This window comes from Dipodomys ordii, unplaced genomic scaffold, assembly GCF_000151885.1.
Source record: "Dipodomys ordii isolate 6190 unplaced genomic scaffold, Dord_2.0 Scaffold77, whole genome shotgun sequence".
Taxonomy (NCBI): domain Eukaryota; kingdom Metazoa; phylum Chordata; class Mammalia; order Rodentia; family Heteromyidae; genus Dipodomys; species Dipodomys ordii.
In genome coordinates this window covers 6,223,866-6,248,088 of record NW_012267293.1, presented here as the reverse complement: position 1 = coordinate 6,248,088, position 24,223 = coordinate 6,223,866, and the positions used below count along the sequence as shown (strand labels likewise).

Genomic DNA, 24,223 nt, shown 5'->3' with positions numbered 1-24,223 from the left:
TTGAGCCACAGCGCCACTTCCGGCTTTTTCTGTTTATGTGGTGCTGAGGAATCGAACCCAGGGCCTCAGGCATGCAAGGCAAGCACTCTGCCACTGAGCCACCTTCCCAGCCCGTGAATTGTAGAATTTAAATACATCTTTTAATGCAATATATTCTTGGGCAAATAAATACATTTGTTCACTCATTTGTCCAAACAAAACTTGTCCATCAAAAACTTGGAGAGGCTACTCAAAATATTTGATGTCCAGCACTGAGTTTTAAGTACAGTATTTAGGAGGTAAAGAAGGAAGACAAAATTCACACCTCTCAGGAGCTTGGAAGTCAGATAAGGCCGATAAATAAATAATTACACACAAATACATTAGATTTATATACCAGGATTGTGGTGATTTGGAAAAGAGGACTCAGACTGAGACGTAGGTTTTATGAGCAGTTTTCTGGGTCTTCCCAGTCCTTCCTCTTATTAGCAATCTTCCACTGCTGTAGCTCTATAATAGGAGTAGTGATTTCTTATTAGCAATCATCCACTCCTATAGCTCTATAGTAGTCTGGGGTGTAGAAGAGAGACCTGTATAGACCCAGTTGCTTACTTGACACACCTCTCAGTCTTGGCATAAAAACTGCACAGCAACCTGTTCAGCCCTCAGGATATTCTACCTTTCAGAAAAGTTCTTCTTTGGGTTATGGCCCGATAATGTATCATAGGTGACCATTATCTCACTCTTTGTCTATGGACGCATTCCTTTGCTCTAGAAGCTGAGATCTACTGGAGTGGAGGAACAGAAACAGGTTGCCAGGGGGGTGGTCTCCTGAGCTTTTAGCTGTTTGGCTGGTAAGAAAGCTTTTACCTGTTTGAAAGGCAGTTTGCCCTCAGTCACAGGATGATTACTGGTGTATCTTGTTTTTCCTGGAGCCCAAGGTGATTGCTCAGTGACTGCAGCAGAGATCAGATCAAAGAGTACAGATACTAAGCTGAAACAATTTATGAGCCCAGCAAAAGCATTTTTGAAGTTGCCTCTTTCATTTTCTTTTCTTCCTGCTTCTCCTTTGCTTTCTCCTCTTTTTGTTAGTTACCTTATTTTTTGTGTCTCTGTGTGGTTTCCTATTCATTTCTCTTCATTTGTATTCCCCCTCCACCCCACATGACAACATTAGCCAGACTTCACTACAACTCACCCTACTCCTGTAACTTCTCCTATTGGGCTTAGCCACCATTCTTTTCTTCTCCATATTAAAAGAAAAAAGCAAAACAAAAACCCCTAGTTGGTATCTTCAGGTAACCACCCTGGTTAACCAAGATCTTCCTAAAGCATAGAGACATCTGTACTTCTATATATATCTAAAATTGGAGCAATAGAGATGACTCGTCTTCATTGCTGGTCTTCATACCTCAAACACAAAGCTCTGGTTTACCACCTGCAATAAAGGCGGTTGCCAAGCTTACTTACCCTAAGTGGAGAAGAGTTCTGCACACAGTGTTCCAAGCATTGGAATTGACTGTTTGACAACAAAGACCCACTTCTTTAATAGCAGGAAAATATACCTTAGCTCCACCATTTACCCAGTCTTGAGTAATCTATGAGTTCAATAACTAAAAGGACCTAGGATAGTGAAATCACCAGGTCTTCATTCCAGATGCACAAATCCCACTAAAAATCACAAGTTTATAACAATCAAGACAACATGTTTCCCTTAAAAGCCAACAACTGCCAGGCATCAGTGGCTCATACCTGTAATCCTAGTTACTCAGGAGGCTGAGATCTGAGGATTGCGGTTCAAAGTCAGCCCGGGCAGGAAAGTCTGTGAAGCTCTTATCTCCAAAAAACACCAGAAAACCGGAAGTGGCGCGGTGGTAGAGCTCAAGTGGTAGAGTGCTAGTCTTGAGCTGAAATGCTGAGGGACAGTGCCCAGGTCCAGAGTTCAAGCCTCATGACTGACCAAAAAAAAAGAAAGAAAGAAAGCCAACAACTCCACAATAAAGGACTTAAGTGATAATGAAGAGGAGGAAGAAAGCTCAAATGCAATAAAACAATGTCAAGAAATAAAAGAAGTAATGTTTAAACAGCTAAGCCAATTCAAAGAGGATTCAAACAAACAGCCAGAGAACTCAAGCAAACAGTTGAATAAAATAGAGAAAGCAATAAAGGGGTAAAAGGGGAAATCAACAGATATAGACATCTTGGGGAAAAAAAAATCAAAGTGAAGTCCTGGAAATAAAGAGCTCAGTGGCCTAAATAAAAAACTCATTTGAAAGTCTAGTGAATAGAACAGTTTCTTGTCTTATTTTTCTTCAGCTAGAGACCATGTTTTCTCAATTTTCTAACCTTCACTATGCCTAGAATATATGGTAAAGGCTTGATGCCCATAATTATTAGAAATGTTCTCATTTTAATTGTTTGGGCTTAAGGGTGAAAAGATAGCACCATAATGTCTCAGCATTTTAATTAATTACTGATTATTTTTATTGAAGGGTCTTTTCCAACCATTGAAAAGTATGTCTTAATATAATTAAGTTAAATAATGATCCTTAGTAAATCAAGTACAGTATTAATTACTTATAGTACCAGCTTAACTCTTTAGTAATGGTAAAATGTCATATGATCTGTGCCTTACTATTGAAGGAGTCCAAAGGCAGGGACATTTTATAGCAAGAAAGATTTTAGGCTATTGCTTATGAAAAGTACTCAGTGCAATTCAGATTTTATTTACAAGTTAATTAGATTGTAGCTTGTTGCTTACAAAGCTGCTGGTTGGAACAATATATGGCAACTTTAACTTGATCTTGTGATTCACTGATGACAGCAGTGACTACAGCTCTTACAAGATGCATACTGTAATTCATTCCCCTTTCTTTACTCCATTTGTCTTTTACAATTCTGTAATCTAGTTCATAAGCTGTTGTATGTGACCATCCATGCAAGCTGTATATTTGATAATATGGTGACAGATTTTTAGACTTAGCACTACTGACTGAGTTTGCAGACTTCAGTAATTTTAGGGCCTGATTTCTTTAATGAACTTCTGGCATTAGAAGCAAGTTGGGGATTACTCTGTATTCTATAAAGTTTAGTTGCTTGTATAAGAGATTTGGTAGAAAGAGAAGGAAGAAAATAGAGATAGAAAACAGGAAAATTAAATTAGAGATTATATTTATGATTATAGGCTTTTATACTCCTGAAGAAGAATCCCATAGCAAACAATTATAATAACCTTTTTATAGAAGAGTCACTTTGCCTGCCCCTGGGAGCTGCCATGGTTGTGCATTTTCTTTTTTTTTTTTTTTGTCCGGTCATGGGGCTTGAACTCTGGGCCTGGGCGCTGTCCCTCAGCTCTTCAGCTCAAGGCTAGCGCTCTACCCCTTGAGCCACAGCGCCACTTCCGGCTTTTTTCTTTTTTGCTTATGTGGTGCTGAGGAATTGACCCAGGGCCTCTGGCATGCAAGGCAAGTGCTCTACCACTGAGCCACCTTCCCAGCCCGGTTGTGCATTTTCTATGTTGTAAATAGGTTAGGAAGCCCTTTGTGATTGTTACTTGTTTATGGAGTACTGTGGGTCAAGTGCTCCAATAACTACCTGGTAAGCCTGAGGTCCTGAGAGCACACTGTTGTGTTGCCAAAGCATAAGCAAGCAGAAAACTCAAAACCAACCAAACAAGAAAAAAAAAAAAAACCCAAACCTGAGATTTCTGGCTGGGATGTGCCTAGAGTAGTAGAACACCTGCTAGCAAACATGAAATCTTGAGTTCAAACCCCAGTACTGAAAAAAGGAGAAAAAAAAAAGAATTCTTGAGGGGCTGGGAAGGTGGCTCAGTGGTAGAGCGCTTGCCTTGCATGCCTGAGGCCCTGGGTTCGATTCCTCAGCACCACATAAAGATTAAGAAAATGCCAGAAGTGGCGCCGTGGCTCAAGTGGTAGAGCACTAGCCTTGAGCTGAAGAGCTAAGGGACAGCGCCCAGGCCCAGAGTTCAGGCCCCACGACCGGACCCTCCCCGCCCAAAAAAAAACGAATTCTTGAGATTTGAGGCTAGAACATGGATCAAGTAGCACAATGCTTGGACTTCCTGGATTTAACCTGAGGCTTAGCTGGATGAATCCTGAACTAGTTTACTTAATTGTTGGCCCAGTCATTATAATTTCATACCCAAAGCTGTCCATTCTGTACAGCTCTGTTCAATATACAGTGTACAATGTATAGTATACATTTATGCATAGTTTGTAGTCCTAGTTTAGCTACTCAGGAGGCTGAAATCAGGAGGATCATGGTTCAAGGCCAGACCAGGCAAACTATTTGTATGATTTCCCTTCTCAGCCATCTCAGAGAGATGTGTGCCTGTCATCCCAGCTATATAGGAACTATAAGTAGGTGTTGATGGCTCATGCTTATAATACTACTTGGGAGGATCATATCTGGGGGCCAGCCAGGCAAAAATTTCACAGGATCACATTTCTACCAATAAAATGGATGAGTATGGTAAGCTGTGCTTATCAACCCAGCTACACAAGAAATAAATAGGACTGTGGTCAAGGTGAGCCCAGGCAAAATGCAATGGATGCTTCACTCAAGAGTCACAGAACATTTGCTAGGCTTGTGTCCAAACTATCTCCTTGAAGTAGCTGCCTTAGTCCCCTATTTGCAGGGGACTTTTAACCTACCCTTCTTCATTTCATAGTATTTTGCTATCTTGTATAATCAGGTAGTCATTGTCAAAGACATTAAGATACTTATTTCCCTCCTATCTCAGAAGGTAAACGGCATGGGAGCAGCCATTTCTTATTAAACATCAATCCCCTGATACTTAGAATGGCTTATTTTATACATTGCATAAATATATAAATTGACTAATCAACAGTACAATAGATGAATAAATGGGTGGATTGTCACAGGCCCTGTACATTGCACTAGCAGGAAATGAGGCACTATAGTAAGGAAAGCCACCTCTCGCTGATCATGGACTGTCCTGGGGACATGAGGAAGAGCGAACTACTCCTTCCAGGGCTCAACGTGGACCAAGCAGAGAGAAAGCTACTGAGAGGAACGACTTGACTCCATTAACCACACACCCTCAAACTGCCGTTATGAACAGATTCTTCTCCATCCTGAGTAATTGCTCTCTGATGAAAAGACTAATCACAGAAGTACCAGGTTTCCGCTATACTCCCTGAAGTGCTGCTCATTTTCTTGCCCTTTTATATCAGATTTATATGTGCAAAATATGTACACCTCTCTATGTAAATTAAGTTTGAATAGTTTCAACTTTGCAATTCTAGCTCTTGCTTCTAAAAGTAGTAATTTTGTGTGATTTGAAAAAGAGATTAAGTCCACAATCTTAAACCTGAGTTTTCCTTAGCAGATAGCAGCTTTTCAGTTAACAATTGGTGATAATCAATGCATGTGCCAAGGCTTACTGGCTTTGAACATGAACTTCAGCAATTCATCCCCCAATAGGTAGAAATAGCTCTGCAGGAAGGATATTCTGTATTGTGAGCAGACAGAAGGACTCATGTTCTGCTAGCGTGGCTGAGCACAGAGTGATGGAAATCCATGTCTGTGGGTCTGCCAAGTCAAGACTTACTTTTACTGAATTCCTCTCACAATGCCATGGCATATACATTCTGGTTCCTTCCAAAACTCTAGGATATTTGTAGCTATGGACTTTGGGTTAAGTACAAAAGAGCAGCACAGGAAATCTTATTGTCAAAAAAGTGACATGTACAGATACTTTCTGTGGACTTACAAGATTTAGCGAATCCTGAAAAATCATGACTTACTAAATGGTCATCATAATAACTAATTTTCCCCACATCAATGGCACCTCAAAATCTTCAGAGAAGTGTGACAACTTTTATCATCTGTAAAATTCCTCCTAATTTTTTTCTAATACAGCACTAAAATTTTATGGTGAAACTATAGCATATATTTTACTACTTTTTCATATTGTATAGAGTATATATTATGTAACTAATTCAAATTAATATATTCCCCTCCCACTGCCACTGGCTTGGACAAGTAAATATTGCTGTACCCAAATTAATGTGTAGATATTTGTTCATATTTTTGTCCTCTTTCTTAGAAGGAATTTTTTAATCTTGCTCCAGATAATAATAATTTCTTTGAGACTATAGATACCACAAGCTAAATAATTTCAGCTTTTCCCCTTGGGTTCTGGTTTTCAATATTCTTTCATGTCTTTTCACTCCAATTTGGTTGATAATTCTCTTTTGTAATTATCTCATGCACAGTTTAGTGTATAGCCATTTTTCCTTGCCATTCAGACATGTGCTCCTACTGCTGTTTCCTGTTCACCTACTGATGATACTACCTGTAACTAAGAACTAGCCTCTGAGCCAGTGTTTCTCAGATGTTAAGATGCAATAATCTGTGTGATACACAAGACTGTATGAGGTCATGTATATGAGCACTTAATGTGGCACTGGAAATATAGTGAGTTTTGAAGATGTGATTTTTCTGTTATTATGAACAGTGAGTGAGGTTTTTTCTTCAGTTTCAAAGTCTGTATTAGTGGTATAAGTTCTTAGTACAAAGATAATAGATACATCCTTATCATAATTTTATAAAACATGTAATCTACTGTTTCAAAGAGACAGTTTATGAAAAGCAGAATGAGGAGGAGGAATAAACCATGAGGATGGCTATTGTAGTTGAATGAGGTGGTATACATACTACCATGCATGAGGCCAATGTTTGAGCCAAAGTACCAGCCAAAAAACAAAGATGAAGCATGATTTGGGTGCTAATAGAACCTCTGTTTTCATCTGTGATTACAGAGCTTGATTATACCAGAAAAAAATGTATTTTTCTATATGTTGGTCTTCAGCAGTGATTCTGCCTTGCTGTAAATTAGTAGGTTTCTTCTTTAAGGTCTACCTTTAGAGGGAGATCATCTCGTGTAGAGCATGAGATATGCATGGAAATGATCCAGCAGCTCCTGACTTAAGTTCCAGGCTCCACTGTTAATAAAATCATGATCTTCCACTGTGGGGAAGCTATGGTCATCACCCTGTTGTTGCCTTGCCTGGCAGGGAGAAATGCAGCCTTGCATTTTGCTTTGAAGTTGAAACCAGGATTAACTGACCCTAGAAGCTAATTTAAGAAAGTGTCTTCATGTGTTCCTTTTATCTTGATGCCTGTCATTAAAGTGTTGTGACAGTTCTGTTCCTGTCATTCATATTAAAGAGCTGGCATGGCCACTTCTGCTCTCTGAAAACAGTATTCCCCACTCCCAAGACCTTATTGTATTTGTCCTCCATCTGTTTGGGTTAGGATGAACAAATCCCTCACTGCTTCTCCATTACTGCCCTCTACTTTTTTCTTCCTTGCTTGGATGACTTTGCTTAGATGGCACTCTTGAGTTTTGAGGGGTTTGGAGTGGGGGGATCCCCAGTGTAAGAAGATCTCAACATGCATATTTGGATTTCCACCTGCCTTTTCACAGAACATGATGACAACCAACTCTCTGGTGAGGTCACCACAGAAGCCCTACTCCCCCAACCTCACATAGCTTTTGCTTCCCCTAGCTCCAATCATGGCTGAGAACAATAGTGAGTTAATACCTGGGTTGTAGCCAGGCTGTGATGGCTCATACCTATAATCCTAGCTACTCAAGAGGCTCAGATATGAGGATTATGGTTCAAAGCTTGCCCAGGCAGGAAAGTCCATGAGACTCATACCTCCAATTAACCATCAAAAATCCAGAAGTGAGGGGCTGGGAATGTGGCTCAGTGGTAGAACGCTTGCCTTGCATGCCTGAGGCCCTGGGTTTGATTCCTCAGCACCACATAAGCAAAAGGAAAAAAGCCGGAAGTGGCACAGTGGCTCAAGTGGTAGAGTGCTAGCCTTGAGCTAAAGAGCTGAGGGACAGCGCCCAGGCCCAGAGTTCAAGCCCCAAGACCGACAAAAAAAGAAAGGATGTGGGGTAAGGGAGAATGATAGATGGGATGAGTTTGTTAGGATACATGTATACATGTATGGAATTTGCCGAGACAAATATGCATTCTTTATCTTTGTAAACAAGAGCAAAGCTTAAGCACTATCTTTATTTTGCATCCCTGCAGCGCCCTATCATTTCCATATGCTGGGGCCACCGTGACTCACGGCTGCTGATGGCATCAGGACCAGCCCTGTATGTGGTGCGTGTGGAGCACAGAGTGTCCAGCCTGCAGCTGTTGTGCCAGCAGGCCATTGCTAGTAACCTGAGAGAAGACAAGGATGTCAGCAAGCTGAACCTACCCCCCCGCCTCTGCTCCTACCTCTCTACTGCCTTCATCCCCACCATCAAGGTAAAGAGCCCTCACCCTTCCTATGTTTCTTTCCTTGCCTGTCTGCCACAGACACCAGAGAGATTGGAGGATAGGGAGTTTCAGAGAAAGTACAAAGGTCTCCTCTGCTCCTCTCCCAAAGTGGTGGGGACAGCCACTCTACCAGAGTGCTTGCGGATGGCCACTTATGGCTAGACAGAGCCCCACGCGTTCTTTAAGCCTTCGGCCCACTCTGAGCATTCCCATTAGTGTCTGAGTGAAATTTGCTTCACTGTGGCCAGTTTTATTCTAGGTTTTCATCCTGATGATCAAAAAAAGAGTACACATTTGTTTAGGGCTTCCTATATACTGGCTATTATACCATGTACTTATTACAAACCGAGTTGGTTCAATCCTGACTTCTTGGCAAATGCTGACATTATTCTCATGTGATAAAGCAGGAAAACAAGTTGATAGAAGTAACTTATTCTATAGTAACTAGTTGGGAGACTAGTCAGGGTTGGACCCATTCCAATACTTGGGCCTGCTCTTGTCCTCTCCATAAGAAGAAGCAATCTGCTCACAGTGTAGCTCCAAGTCACCTTTTTTTTTTTTTTTTTAGCCAGTCCTGGAGCTTGAATTCAGGACCTGGACACTGTTCCTGAGCATCTTTTGCTCAAGATTAGCACTCTACTGCTTGAGCCACAGCTCCACTTCACCTTTTTTGGAGTTTATTAGAGATAAGAGTCCCACAGACTTTCCTGCCTAGGCTGGCTTTAAGCCATGATCCTCAGATCTCAGTCTCCTGAGTAGCTAGGATTGTATGTGAGCCACCAGCACCTGGCGCAAGCCATCTTTGACTGTATGTAACTCCAGGAACTGCCTGCTAGTGATGGCAGTATATAGAACAGACCTGCCAGTTACTGCCCTGGGTTGGGTTTCCCTTTAACCTCAGTCCTTCCTCACCCTAAGTCCTTTTCTGTACTCTGTCCCTACTTTTTACGTATTAAAAGTGTTTGTTGATTGTCTCCTAATATATCAGAGTTTTAGTATACCAGCTGATTTTTTTTTCTAAATTGCCTCACAGTATTGATTCCACATCAGCAATTCTCAATCCTGGTATATTATGTTGTAGTAGAGAAAAATAGATGCCCAGACCACCCAGAGATTGTACTTCAATCTTGTAAGGTGGGATCTGGCTTAGACATTATTTAAAAGCATCCAGTTGTGAACAGGGTTTCATACTATATAGTTAAGCCTGCCAAGATAGTAGCCTCTGTTCTGTCAAAGTGATAGCGATTTTGTACAACCAGCCTGTTCTATGCCCTCTATTTCTCTATATGTATCTCTGGAGTCCCAGCTTTGCCTTTTCTGCCCATATCCTACCTCTAGCCCCCAATTCCAGACCCCAACAACATGCGAGACTTTGTCAGCTATCCTTCAGCGGGCAATGAGCGTCTGCACTGCACCATGAAGCGCACTGAGGATGACCCAGAAGTGGGCGGCCCATGCTACACACTTTATCTAGAGTACCTGGGTGGGCTTGTGCCCATCCTCAAGGGGCGGCGCATCAGCAAGCTGCGGCCGGAGTTTGTCATCATGGACCCGAGGACAGACGGCAAATCAGGTAGACTCCATGCTAGAAGGACTGATATCTTGTTCTTAAATGGTTGTGGAAAATCTGGAAGTGGAGCTGTGGCTCAAGTAATAGAGCACTAGCCTTAAGCAAATAAACTGATGGACAGTGCCCAGTGCCTGAATTCCAGCCTAAACATAGGCATTAAATAAATAAACAAAACCAGAAGGGGGTATGCCTCAACTGGTAGAGCACTTGTCTGGCAAATGTAAGGTCCTGAGGTCAAATCTCAATACTACCAAGAAAAGAAGGTATTAGATGAAAATGTCCATATTGTTGAAAACATAGATAAAATGTGGCAAAGAATGTGGCTGAACTTTGTTCTGATATTGTGTGGAAGAGAGAATATAATGTCAAGAGATCAAATTGAATATTTAAAAATATTTTTAAAGCCAGGCGCCGGTGGCTCATGCCTGTAATCCTAGCTACTCAGGAGGCTGAGATCTGAGGATCACAGTTCAACGCCAGCCTAGGCAGGAAACTCCATGAAACTCTTATCTCCAATAAACCACTTGAAAACCAGAAGTGGCACTGTGGCTCAAGTGGTAGAGTGCTCGCCTCGAGCTGAAGAGCACAGGGACAGCGCCCAAGCCCAGAGTTCAAGCCCTGTGACCGACCAAAAAATATATATTTTTTTAATAAAGCAAAATGTTGACAGAGTGTCTTGGTTCCCCTAATTACAAAAGGAAGGAAATGGGGCCAGTGCTGATGGCTCACATCTGTAATCCTAGCTACTCAACAGGCTGAAATTTGAAGCCAGCCTGGGCAGCAAAGTCCATGAGACTCTTCACTTAACCACCAAAAAAAGTAGAAATGCAGCTATGGTTCAAGTGGTAGAATGCTAGCCTTGAACAAAAAAGCTCAGGAATAGTGCTCAGGCCCAGAGTTCAAGCCTCAGAACTGGCAAAAAGCAAGAGGGGGGGGAAGGAAAGAAGGAAGGGGGAAGGAAGGGAGGGGGGAAGGAAGAAAGGAAGGAAGGAAGAGAGGGAGGAAGGGAGGCAGGGAGGGAGGGAGGCAGGGAGGGAGGCAGGGAGGGGAAGGAAAGAAAAGAATCAAAAATGTGAAGATTGAAGTCTCAGTATGTCATTATTGCAAGATATAGGAAAACACATTCTGAAGAGACTGTGTCATTGAAGGAGTTTTATGAAATTACCCAGAAGAAACATCCTTTGAAGTAGCAGGAAGCTGGTTTGTCCCTAGAGAAGTCCCTGTTCATAGACATTCATCTCTATGTGTTCAGAAACTCTGAGGTGTACTAACCAACCCATTATTCAAAATGCCAAAAGCCATCTTAAATGGTGAAATCACTCACATTCTCTGAATTATTTTATTGTGATTGAATGAATCAACTTTTTTTATTAGAGGTTTGCAAGGATCTTGATGCCTTGAGAGAATGAAGTTTTAGTCAGCAAAACAAAGGAAATCTGAAAAATGAGGTAATCACATTGAGGGTAGACTTGGGGCAGGACTTTGGGGATTGAGAGAGTTGGGAAATGATGGCAAGGAGGGCAAAAAGAAACAAGAGATTTCCGGAAAATCACTGTTGTCTACCTTGCAGTGTCATTGGTCCACTCTCTGCACATCCTGTTATCTTCTGCCTTGGGCCTTCTAATCTTCCTCCTAATTAGCCATTTGGCAAAGTTCATACAAAATACCCACAGAACAACCTAGAGTTAATACTGAAAGTTCCAACCCCACAGTGTTCTCTTAAGCCACTGGTTTTACAGGTAAACAGTGGCACCAGGTGCAATTGCCAGGCCCCCAGGCCAGCCTCTGACAATTCCAGTGGCGTGCCAGAAGAACTGCTAGAATACCTTGCACAGACCCAGCTGTCAGGACTGGAGTACCAGCAGGCCTGGACCAACCATGGCCCTCCCAAGTCAGAAGCAGCAAGCCTTCCCTCAGCTGCTCCCAGCTGCCTGAAAGCTATACAAGTACAAATGGAACCTGTGTGTCATGAAGCACAACAGAAAGCCTTTTTGTGTGTCAGGATTTGTTATAGAAAAAAGTGTACAAGGGCTGGGAAGGTGGCTCACTGGTAGAGTGCTTGCCTTGCATACCTGAGGCCCTGGGTTCGATTCCTCAGCACCACATAAGCAGAAAAAGCCAGAAGTGGCACTGTGGCCCAAGTGGTAGAGCACGAGCCTTGAGCTGAAGAGCTGAGGGACAGCACCCAGGCCCAAAGTTCAGGCCCATGACCTACCAAAAAAAAAAAAAAAAAGTGCACTATTTTTTACATTCCTGTAATCAGTAAGATTTGCTATTTTGACAACACTAGATGAAATTGCCAACTTTCATTTAGAAAATAGCATGAAAACATAAAAGAAAAAATATTACTGAGCTCCTATTTTAACTTCTAAAGTTAAAATGATTGACTATAAAGTTAGTCTGTCCTTTAATTTATAGCAGTGACTGTTCTTAGAGTTTAATTGACAGCTTCCCTTAAGTTTGCTTGTTGGTGTCTTACAGATGAGATCTATGGGAACAGCTTGATTTCTACTGTGATTGACAGCTGCAACTGTTCAGACTCCAGTGACATTGAACTGAGTGATGACTGGGCTGCCAAGAAATCTCCCAAAATTTCCAGAGCTAGCAAATCCCCCAAACTCCCAAGGTAATCCCAGTCTTTGGGTCATTTCCCTTTATGTGCTTCTGACCTGTCTTTGTATAGATTCCCATCAAAACTGACACTAATAGGGAATTGAGCCCAGAATACTGCCAGTTCCAAAACCTTTCCTTGCTCAAATACATTTTGTTATATTAGAAGGAAGGAAGAGAAGGAGAGATGAGATAAAAGGGAGAGAGGGAGGGAAAGAGAGAGAACTGGACAATAACTCCCCTTGTGTGATATCAAGAGTACCCTTTCTTTTTTTTTTTTTCAAATTCTTTATGGTGGGCTAGGAAGGTGGCTCAGAGGTAGAGTGCTTGCCTTGCATGCCTGAGGCCCTAGGTTCGATTCCTCAGTACCACATAAGCAGAAAAAAAAGCCGGAAGTGGTGCTGTGGCTCAAGTGGTAGAGCGCTAGCCTTGAGCTGAAGAGCTGAGGGACAGCGCCCAGGCCCAGAGTTCAAGCCCACGACTGGACCCCCCCCCCCAAAAAAAAATCAAATTCTTTATGGTGATTAAGTGATTACATAGTTTTCCAAATTTCACAGTATTGTGGGATAGTGATGCTTAGTTAAAGTCACAATCACATTCTAACTTTCATGGAGCAAATTGTCTATCATGGTCTATAACATTTATGAGTTCTATGAGTTTTGCAATACAGTTATTTCTTCTACATTGGGTGATAGGTTTTGCATAGCATCAGCTGTTCCCTCTTTCCCACGTGTTCCCTCTTTCCCATCGCTGCCATTGAGTTCACTTTGATCAATGTCCAGTGCAGCTGATGGGTCCCACTGTTGTATGTTTTTCCCTGATTCCCTCTAGTTCTGTGTCATCCTCCTGGTTTCCCTCCGGTGTGCACATATATACCATATATGTGATCAGCAGCATGGAGTTATTTAGTAGTGATTCTACCAGATGAGTGGAAGTCCTTTGTTTCTTAAGCCTTGTTGATTTTGTCATATCACCTTACGTTTTGGATTTAACATCCACTTATCAGGGAGACCATGTGCGCCATTTGTCTCTTTGCTCTTGGCTTACCTCAAAGAGCACCCTTTCTTCTGGCAGACTCTGCCTGGAATAATTACAGTTTCTTTGTAGAAAGACACTTAGTAGAAAGTTTATTAAGCCCTCAGGCCTTCTTTGGGTGTTAGCAAGGACAGTAGCTAATCTAGTTTTGGCTAAAGCTCCCTGGTTTTCACTTTAAGAAACAGAAAGGCTTTATATAGATGTGTTGAAGAAAACATCAACTTAAATGCCTAGAAGGCTACATGCGTGACTTAAGCAATAGATCACCTGCTTAGCAAGTGCAAGGCCCTAAATTCAAACCCTAGTACTGCCAAAAAAGAAAAATACCTATAATGGTATAATTGAGGACATAATAGTAAACTTAACAACCAAAAAAGAAAGAAAAAAACCCAGAAACATGGTTCCTAATAACTATCTAAAGTCAAAAAAACTAAGATAAAAGGACCTGAATTACCCAAGGTAGAACACCACCTTCCTATTCTCTGTCACCACAGCTGTATGACCTTGGATGAAGATGAGAATTTTTTTACCTGTGGATATTAAAGAGTAGATAGATCCTCACCATTTCTGTGCTGCCCCTTTACCCTCCTCAAAACAGATAAACTTACAAACAAGACAAAAGCTATAGAAACAAAAACAGTAACAAAGTCCAAAAGAAAACCTCTTGTTTCCATTTCTTGGAGTTTATTTCTATAAATATGTTATATGATCATATGCACATAGCTATTGAGCCTTTGTGATCCTCTCCTAAGAATATACTCCTTTGGTCTCACTGTGAATGTGTAGAGACCTGAGTAACTTATCATGTCCAAGTGTAATTTTTTGTCTTTTACTATCCAGTATGTTTACTTGTAGATTTATAGGTGGGGGGAATAATTTTTAGGTTGTCTATATACTCTTCATATTAGACCCTTGTCACATATACAGCTGTCCCATTCTGTAGACTGATTTTTCAGCTTAGTTACTACATCCTTTGCTGTACTGATTTTTAGCTTGATACAAGGTCATTTGTTAATTGTCTCTTATTTTCTGAGCCACTGAAGTTTTATTCAGGAAGCTCCTGCCTATGCCAATAAGTTTTAGTATTTTTTCTATTATTTCCTGTAATTAGTTTCAAAGTTTCAGGTCTTAAAATCTTCAATTCACTTTGAATTAGTGCAGGGTGAAGACAGGGATCCAATTTCAGTATTGTGCACATGAACATCCAGTTTTCTGAGCCCCACTTGTTGAAGTGTCTGTCTTTTTATTTTTCCCCAACATTTTTGGCTTCTTGTCAGAAATTAGATTGCTGTAGGGTCTGGGTTCATTTCTGGGTCTAGTCTGTTCCATTGGTCTTCTGTTTTTGTGCCAGTACATGCTGTTTTTGTTATTTTGGCTCTGTAGTATTGTAGGTCTAAATTCTGATACCTTCAGCCTTGCCTTTTTTTTTTTTGCTCAATTTTGCTTTGGCTATTCAGCACCATTTGTATTTCAATATGCATTTTAGGATTGATTTCTCTATCTCAGAAGGCTGATATTTGGAGGATTGTGGTTCACCACCACTCCAGGCAGAAGAGTGTGAGACTCTTAACTCCAAAATAACTAGCAAAAAGCTAGGCTGGAGGCATGGCTGAAGTGGTGCCAGCAGAGTGGGCAAACTGAGCAAACAAGCCAAGGACCCTAATACTGGCTCTTTGTGTGTGTCTACTATGTCTGTGTGTATAAAATAGTCTATTCATTCTGATGGATATGTTGTGATACCTAGTACCACTTTACTCTCTGATGATTGATGAGGCTGGGCACCTTTCACATGTTTACTAACCATTTGGTTAGTTTCCTGTGAAGTGTCTGCCCTTATTTATTTTACTTTTTTTTTTTTTTGTTTTATTCTCATGGAGTTGTAAAAATTTTTGTGTGCAGTCTACTAATATCTTTTGTCAACTGGCGTCAGTGGCTTAGGCCTGTAATCCTAGCTACTCAGGAGGCTGAGATCTGAGGCTCACGGTTCAAAGCCAGCCCAGGCAGGAAATTATGTGAGACACTTTTTTTTTTTCGGTCCGTCCTGAGGCTTGAACTCTGGGCTTGGACATTGTCCCTCAGCTCTTCAGCTCAAGGCAAGTGCTCTTCCGCTTGAACCACAGCGCCACTTCCGGTTTTCTAGTAGTTTATTGGAGATAAGAGTCTCACGGAGTTTCCTGCCTGGGCTGGTTTTGAACTGTGATCCTCAGATCTTGGCCTCCTGAGTAGCTAGGATTACAGGTGTGAGCCACCAGTGCCCGGCTATCTGTGAGACTCTTATCTCCAATAAACCACCAGAAAACTGGAAGTGGTGCTGTGGTTCAAGTGGTAGAGCACTAACCTTGAGCTGAAGAGCTGAGGGACATTGCCCAGGCCAGAGTTCAAGCCTCATGACTCACCAAAAAAATAAAGAATCTTTTGTCAGTTATACATATATACTTGTTAGTCTAATATGTGAAATATGTTCAGTGCCTTATGTGACCTGTTTAGGAAATCTTTGTATACTCTAAGGCCTTGACTGCAGTCTTCTCTTAGAACTAGAGCTTTAGCTTTCTCACTATATTTCAGATTATCTTTATATCCAGCTTAATTTTTGGGTATGGTGTAAATTAGGGGTAAAATACTTTTCCATATAGATAGCCAATTGCTCCAGTAATGTAATTGACTGATTTTCTTACCTTTATTCTAAACCTTGTGAAAAATTGCATGAAAAATTAGATTTTTTCCAACACTTTCACGCTGTTTTGGCTTTTTGTTATTTACATAGGGAGAGCACTTTCCATGTACACAGTTAAATCTTTGCCTTCTGGTGACCTATTAAGACTGTTGCTTCTCTGTGGCTCTCTCTCTTCCTCCTCCTTTTCCCACATCATACCCATTTCCCCAGCAGTCAAGCTGCTGGTCCTAGCCTTAGCTCAGTCCCCCATCCTCCCATTCAGGAGCCCAGAGTTTCTCATCAAGCTTAACAGTGTGGACTGACATTAATACATGTCTTATGTTATAAATAAGAACATTGGATAAATGGAACATAGGATCAAAAGACATCAGAAACGCTTTAGTACTGATTTGGCTTAAATATTGCAGATGGTAAAGTGTTAGATAAATCTGTTAAAATCCAAATTAATATAGAACAAATTTTAAAAAATCATAGCGAGGGCTGGGAAGGTGGCTCAGGGAAGGTGGCTCAGTGGTAGAGCGCTTGCATTGCATGTCTGAGGCCCTGGGTTCGATTCCTCAGCACTACATAAGCAAAAAGAAAAAAGCCGGAAGTAGCACTGTGACTCAAGTGGTAGAGCGCTAGCCTTGAGGTGAAGAGCTGAGGGACAGCACCCAGGCCCAGAGTTCAGGCCCCATGACCAGACCCCCCCGCAAAAAAAAATCATAGTGATCTTAGGATAAGAAATTATTCTTTTCTCCTGCCATTTTTCACAAGACTAATTGTGCAAACCCCTGGCAAAAAGTATGTTGGCATTTCTAGACTTACTGGAAGTCACTAGAAAATGAGAGTTAATTCTATGAGGTTTCCTAAAATAAGATACGTGATCTAAACTCAATGTACTTTAAAGTACTGTGTATATTTTTCGAATGTAGTTGTCATTCATTTCTCAAGAAGTTAAAGCAGAAGTGGGAGCCATAGCTTTATGAAATTAGGGCTCTGGCCACCAAGAATCAATGTCCACTGCTGACCATCTAGAGGGAAAGAAGATGCTGGTTAAGCTGCACCCCTCTGTGCATACCTGACCCCTCCTGACTTTGTCTCTGCAGGATCAGCATTGAGGCCCGCAAGTCTCCCAAGCTGCCCCGGGCTGCTCAGGAGATCTCCCGGTCTCCTCGGTTGCCGATGCGCAAGCCCTCCATCGGCTCACCCAGCCTGACGCGCAGAGAGTTTCCTTTTGAAGACATCACTCAGGTAGTAGCATACATCTGACAGAGTTACCTCAGTGTGGGTGAGAACCATCAGCTGTCTGGAAACACTATCTTTCTTCCCTTTTTGCCTGGACTGCTTATTGCTAGGCTTGTATGCAGGCTGCCTGGCTCTTCCCCTTATGCCCCTTTGCCCCATAACCCTCCTGAAGACTCCCTAGTGTCTGAAGAGAACCCTCATCAACCCTAGTCATAACCCCCAGAGTTTGGTCTGCCTACCTCCACCCAGTGCCAACTGAAATCCCTGGATACTGCCTCTTCCTTGCCCTGTCTATGTCTTTGTTAGGTCATCCAGTCCTCCTTCTTATCCTCCTTTCTGCTCCCATGTCCAGACCTAATTCAGTGTCACCTCCATTGTGAAGGCTTCCTGCCCTGGGCACAGCCACCAGTGTGGTAGCACATTTGGTATCTTCCCCTCTCCTGATGTTCCTCAAGGACTCTGGTATCACTAAAGGCTTTATCTCTCCATTAGGTTATAAGATGCTTGAGGAGCTATATTTTTTGCCCTTTATGCCATATGCTCTCACATACACCTTGAACATAATGGTAACTTTTTAAATTGAGAGGATAATTGAGTAGTTGAAGGACTATAATGGTATCAGTGTATCTGATGTTTTCAAGAGAAATATCACAGATAAAAGTAGATTTAGAACAAGGGTACATCTCTAGTGGTTGAGAGAAAGGAGAAGGGAAGAAAAATATGCTCAACACTGAGGTAACCTTTTTATATTTTTAAAAAATGTTTTCCTTTTTAAATATTTTTATGTTCTAAAAATTTATATATTTTATTTGAGACAGTCCACTATGTAGCCAAGGATGGTCTAGACATTGAGATCTTCCTGCCCCAGCCTCCCAATTATTTGGACAATAGACTATCACATCTGACTTTATTTAGCTAGCTAGTTATTTGCTGAATTATTTGAGATAGGAATCTCACTATGTTGTGCAGACTAGATTTAAATTCATTGGCTCAAGTGATCCACTTGTCTCAGTCCCCTGAGTATCTGGGATTATAGGCATATCCTGCCATGACCAGTTTGTTGGCCTTTTTAAACTACTTTTTAAACTAAAAAAGTTTGTGAGACTCCTGTCTCCACAGAAAAGGCTAGACATAGTGATATGTGCCTTATCATTGTAGCTACAGCAAAAAGCATAAATTTGGATGGGTCGTGATCCAAGCTGGATTGGGCAAATAGCAAGTCATAATTTAAAAATAACCAGAGCAGAAAGGAAATGGGACACGACTCCAGTGGTAGGGTTCAAACCCCAGTATCACCAAAAAAAAAAAAGTGACAGAAAAATGGAAGGTATTAACATTTCTGACAGGGCACCTTGGATTTTTAAAGCAATAAATATTAATGTTTTTTACAAAGTAACCAATAGAAAATGTGTAAATAGACTGAGATTCTTCCTTTCTTCTCCCTTTTTCTTCTACAGCACAGTTATCTTGCTCAGGTCACATCCAATATCTGGGGAACCAAATTTAAGATTGTGGGCTTGGCTGCTTTCCTGCCAACCAACCTCGGTGCAGGTAAAAATTCATCCTATTTTCTTACTTTGGAAATAGATCTTAAAAATCCAATTTCAACCTTTAGCAGCCTAAAGTAGAAAAGGATAGCGCAATATTAGTATGTGTATAATAAGCCCCTGTGATTTGATTCCAGACACTGTGATTTCAGAATAATTAGAATCATCACTCAAATTTATTTTGCCACTGGCATTTTAATTTTTTTTATAAGCTCTGGCTTTTAAAATAATAACAATACAAAGATGAAAGAAATATCCAAAATCTCTGTCAAAGCTCTCAACATTTTCTAAACATTTGCGCCTTTCTGGGCAGATTTGGGTAACATCCTCTAGGTTCTTTTTTTTTTTTTTTTTGGGTCCGGTTATGGGGCCTGAACTCTGGGCCTGGGCGCTGTCCCTCAGCTCTTCAGCTCAAGACTAGCGCTCTACCACTTGAGCCACAGCGCCACTTCCGGGTTTTTTCTTTTTGCTTATATGGTGCTGAGGAATTGAACCCAGGGCCTCAGGCATGCAAGGCAAGCGCTCTACCACTGAGCCACCTTCCCAGCCCCATCCTTTAGGTTCTTGAATCACAAGAAACTTATGAAGAAAGAGAAGAGGACAAACTAAGGCTTATAAGATGTTGGCCAACTGGTACATATTCATATATTTTATTTTCCAGTATCAGACATCTTGCCCATGACAAATTTGAGACAGAGGTAAATTGAACCAGGGGAGTAAAAGGCTAAGCCAGAATCTAGACTTAGGTTTTCATTTACATTTCTGCCCAAATGAATAGTGGTAGTTCCTTAACAAGTGAAAACAGCAGAGAAGATCCTTCTCAGAGTAACTTCCTTCTGCGAAGTGGATTCCCATTTCTATTTGGGTAACAGAGCTATGTGGCTCACTCTCCCCCTCCCCCATTACCCACCTTCCTTGGTTGTCTTTGCATTTCCCACTATACATATCTATCTAGGAGGCTAATGAGGCCAGGTAGGGGCTGTGTTATTTCCTATGTATGCACTCTGCAGCCTACTTAAATTTGTTTCTCATAAATTCTGAATCTATGAAGGTTGTTTTCAACACTGATCTTATAAACTATTTTTTGCAAATCAAATACAAAATACTAACTGATGAGCTGGGCATTAGTGGCTCATGCCTGTAATCCCAGCTACTTAGGAGCCTGAGATCTGAGGATTGTGATCTGAAGCCAGCAAGAAAGACCATTAGATTCTTACCACCAGTTAGTTACCAGAAATCCAGAAGTTGTGGCTCAAGTGGTAGAGTGCTAGTCTTGAGCATGAAAGCTCAGGGACAGCACCCAGGCACTGAGTTCAAGCTCCAGGACAGCACCCCACCCCAAAATAATGATGAGTTGTAGTTGTTGCTTAGTGATGGTAGCATACTTGCTTATGAGAACTGAGTTTGATTCCCGCACCACAAAAAGAAAAGGACCTATCTGCCTTCTGTGCATCTTCAGAGATTTACCTAAGAACACTGCCAGACTGAGTACTAGTAGCTTACGCTTATAACCCTAGCTATGTAGGAGGCCAATACAAGGAGGACCATGGTGATTCAAAGTCAGGCTAGGCAGAAAAGCTCTAGAGATGCCATCTCCAATTGATCAGCGAAAAGCTAGACAGGAGGTATGGCTCAAGTGTTAAAGCACCAGCTGTGAGCAAGAAAGCCAAGCAAGAGCATGAGGCCTTGAGTTCTAGCCTTGGTACTGCGGGGTGGGGAGCATTTGGGGGGACTTGGGGAGAAATGAGCCCTGCTGGTTTTTTGTTTTTTGTTTTTTTGTTTTTTTGCCAGTCGTAGGGCCTGAACTCTGGGCCTGGGTGCTGTCCCTCAGCTCTTTAGCTCAAGGCTAGCACCCTACTACTTGAGCCACAGCGCCACTTCCAGCTTTTTCTGCTTATGTGGTACTGAGGAATCGAACCCAGGGCCTCATGCATGCAAGGCAAGCACTCTACCACTGAGCTACCTTCCCAGCCCCTGCTGGGTTTATACTTGTAATCTCAGCACTTAGGAGGCTGACACCACAGGATCAAGAGTTCAGGATTAGCTTGGACTCAGTAATAAGATCCAATCAGAGACAGAAAGGAAGGAAGAGCAAGGAGAGGAAGAGAGGAGAAGAGAGAAGGTGCTCAATTGAAATCATTTACCACTTTCAATCCGTGGATGAGGAGAGTCCAGTAACTCAAAATGACCAAATTCTGAGGCAGGAGAAAGGAACTACAAGGAGTTTGTGGGGACCCAGCAAATTACAGAGAAGCAATCAAAGCAGAAGTAGAGGAGTTTGAAAGCAGTACTGGCTCTTCCATCTGGGGATGGGGAGTTAGGACAGGAACACACTGGATAAACTTAGATGGTCCTGCCAAGGGATTACCAGATTCAGTTTGGGGGGAAAACATAACTTGGAAACCTTAACAGTTCAGGGCTTTGGAAAGCTGAGAGTAATCTGTTGTGAGAGACTAGGCCACAGAAACTAAGATGTTCTGTGTTCCCTTTATTCTAGATGAGGATAAAGAGTCACCATCTTGAGAAAGTTTTTCTGGGATCTCAGGGTAAAGAAGCAATTACATATTAGCAACCCACTGGTGATTTTACCATAGAACATGGTGCTAATCAGATAGAAGAGAAGTGGGAAGGGAAGACAGACAAGGCAGAGAACAGCAAAAGTTTAAGCTTCGGGAAGCTAGTCTGCAGCCAGGAAGCCAGAGGCTACAAGAGGCCAGTGGCTGCAGTATCAGGGGACAGGATTAGGAATACCCATCTAGCTAGAGAGCAGAGATACCTGATTGATAGTGTAGGTCCCATCTCACCAAATGCTCAGAAACTCAGTGCACATATGGAATGTGCCACCAAACCATGGCAGCTCAACAAAAAGGCATAGTCTACCACTAGGTTAACAGCTGTCCCAAGTCTGGCGGGTAAGCAGCCTTGGGACTCTCTGCTGAGCCAAACGGAGGCATCAACTATCAGCTCTGAAGCCCTTTGCCCTTGTAAGGTCTTCTGAGGGAAGCAACAACACACCTGGGCCTGAAACAGCCTTTTGCGACTTGGAAAGAAGTCTTTAAATAAATAAACATATATAGCTGAGAAGGTGGCTCAGTGGTAAAGCACTTGCCTTGCATGTATGAGGCCCTGGGTTCAATTCCTCAGCACCACATAAAGATTAAGAAAATGCCAGAAGTGGTGCTGTGGCTCAAGTGGTAGAGCAATAGCCTTGAGCTGAAGAGCTGAGAGACAGCGCCTGGGCCCAGAGTTCAGGCCCCAGGACCGGACCCCCCAAAAAAAAAAGAAAAGAAATATATATAGACACATAAGAACAGTCAAAAGTCATATTTGTTATATCTGTCTTTGTTCCTGTATTAGTTCAAGTGTTTTGAGTGTTGTACTTGTTTAAGTATATGTTTTTTCTTTTCTGTAAATTAGGTAAAAGCCATTTCCTTATTAATCTAAACATTCTAAAATAGACTTGTTACCCTATTCCATTTAATCTTGTAGTTTGCTTCTCCCTCTTCTTCTTACTCCAAACCATAATATCTGAACTTTATTACTTGTCTTTAGTGATCTCTATTGAATCACAGTTATATACCCTTCCTATAGCCCACCTCATTTATATTTTCTATATAATTAAGTGGAATTCTTATTTATTCATATTCGCTTCTACCCCTGTTTTCCTACTCTTCAGTCTCCCTCAATACCTAAACTTTCATACCTGGTAAATAAACTACCTGAACATCATTTTTGTTCTGTTCATTTTACATTTTTGCTTTCTGTTATTTTTTATTTGTCTCTGTATTTCTCTTATTTTTTCTCTTTGATCATAGATGTTGTCTAATTTGTGTGTATATATTTACATATACATCTCTCCTCACTTTATCTTCACCATTCCCTTACCCAACACAGTATTAACTGATGTGTGTGTGTGTGTGTGTGTGTGTGTGTGTGTGTGTCTGTCTGTCTGTCTGTCTATCTGTCTATCAGTCTGTCACCTGAACTCAGGGCCTAGGCACTATCTCTGAGCTTTTTTGCTCAAGACTAGCACTCTGCCATTTGAGCCACAGCTCCAATTCCGAGTGTTTGGTGGTTAATTGGAGATGAGTCTCATAGATGTTCCTGCCCTAGTTGGCTTCACAGTCCTAAGATCTCAGCCTCCTGAGAGACATGAGCCGTAGACACCTGGCATTAACTATTTTTTTTTCTGCTTACCTCACCCCACTGTCCACTAACCTTAGCCATACAACTTAGTATTGGAATAGCATGTATTCCAATAGGACTATCTTTTATTTCTATCACCTTGATTAAGGAAGGTTTTTCTGGAGCATGAAGATATACCTTGGAACCATAGTCATTCAAAGAGATTGGAGTGGTAGCAGTGACTTGTCTTTTAGAAATTAACACAAACCTAAGACCATAGTTTACCTCTGTCAATAACCTTGGAATGAAACTTCCTCATCCTGAATAGAAAAAATCCTCATACACAGTGTCCTGAGCACTGAAATTGACTATTTGTTGACAGATGCACCCTCCCAGACCATATCCTAACTTGAATAATAGAGATAGACTAGAAACAAGAAAACTAAAGACATTGAGAGCCTCTTCAACAAATAATGGAAGAAACTTCTCCAACCCATGTACAGAGACAAAACTCCAAACAGGCCAGATCAGAAAAGAAACACACTACATATTTTATGGTAAAAATACTAAATATATGTAATAAAATAAAAAGCCTCAAAAGAGAGGAGGTAAGTAACTTACAATGGAAAAGCCATTGTAACAACAGTAGATTTCCTGACCCAGACATTAAATGCAACGTAGGCACGGAAAAACATAATTCAAGCCCTGAAAGATAAGCTATCTGTCAGAATTGATGGAGAAATAAAAGCCTTCTGAGATAAAAGCTAAAGGAATCCATGACTACTAAATCAGCATTTAAGTATCTACATAACATTCTACTTAAGTATCCTTATATACGGGAATGAACCCTACTAGAAGAGTAGATTAGCAAAGAGGAAAGAAGCAAGCATTTAAAAACACAACAAAATGACAGGAAATATGGTATCTTTCTCAATATTAACATTACATGTCAATGGACTCAACATTCTAATCAAAAGTTGGGGTTAGGGGCTGGGAAGGTGGCTCAGTGGTAGAGCGCATGCCTTGCATGCCAGAGGCCCTGGGTTCGATTCCTCAGCACCACATAAGCAAAAAGAAAAAAAAACGGAAGTGGTGCTGTGGCTCAAGTGGTAGAGCGCTAGCCTCG

General features: G+C 41.5%; 1 protein-coding gene across 1 annotated transcript in view; it reads left to right on the top strand.

Annotated features, from left to right (window-relative positions):
• Positions 1 to 24,223, top strand: part of Tulp4 (tubby like protein 4) — a 104,607-nt gene that overhangs the window by 70,659 nt on the left and 9,725 nt on the right. The window contains exons 6-10 of the mRNA XM_013024536.1: positions 8,035 to 8,297; positions 9,648 to 9,882; positions 12,361 to 12,505; positions 17,287 to 17,431; positions 18,883 to 19,049. Coding sequence (XP_012879990.1) covers positions 8,035 to 8,297; positions 9,648 to 9,882; positions 12,361 to 12,505; positions 17,287 to 17,431; positions 18,883 to 19,049 — 955 coding nt within the window. The remainder of the gene's footprint in view (positions 1 to 8,034; positions 8,298 to 9,647; positions 9,883 to 12,360; positions 12,506 to 17,286; positions 17,432 to 18,882; positions 19,050 to 24,223) is intronic.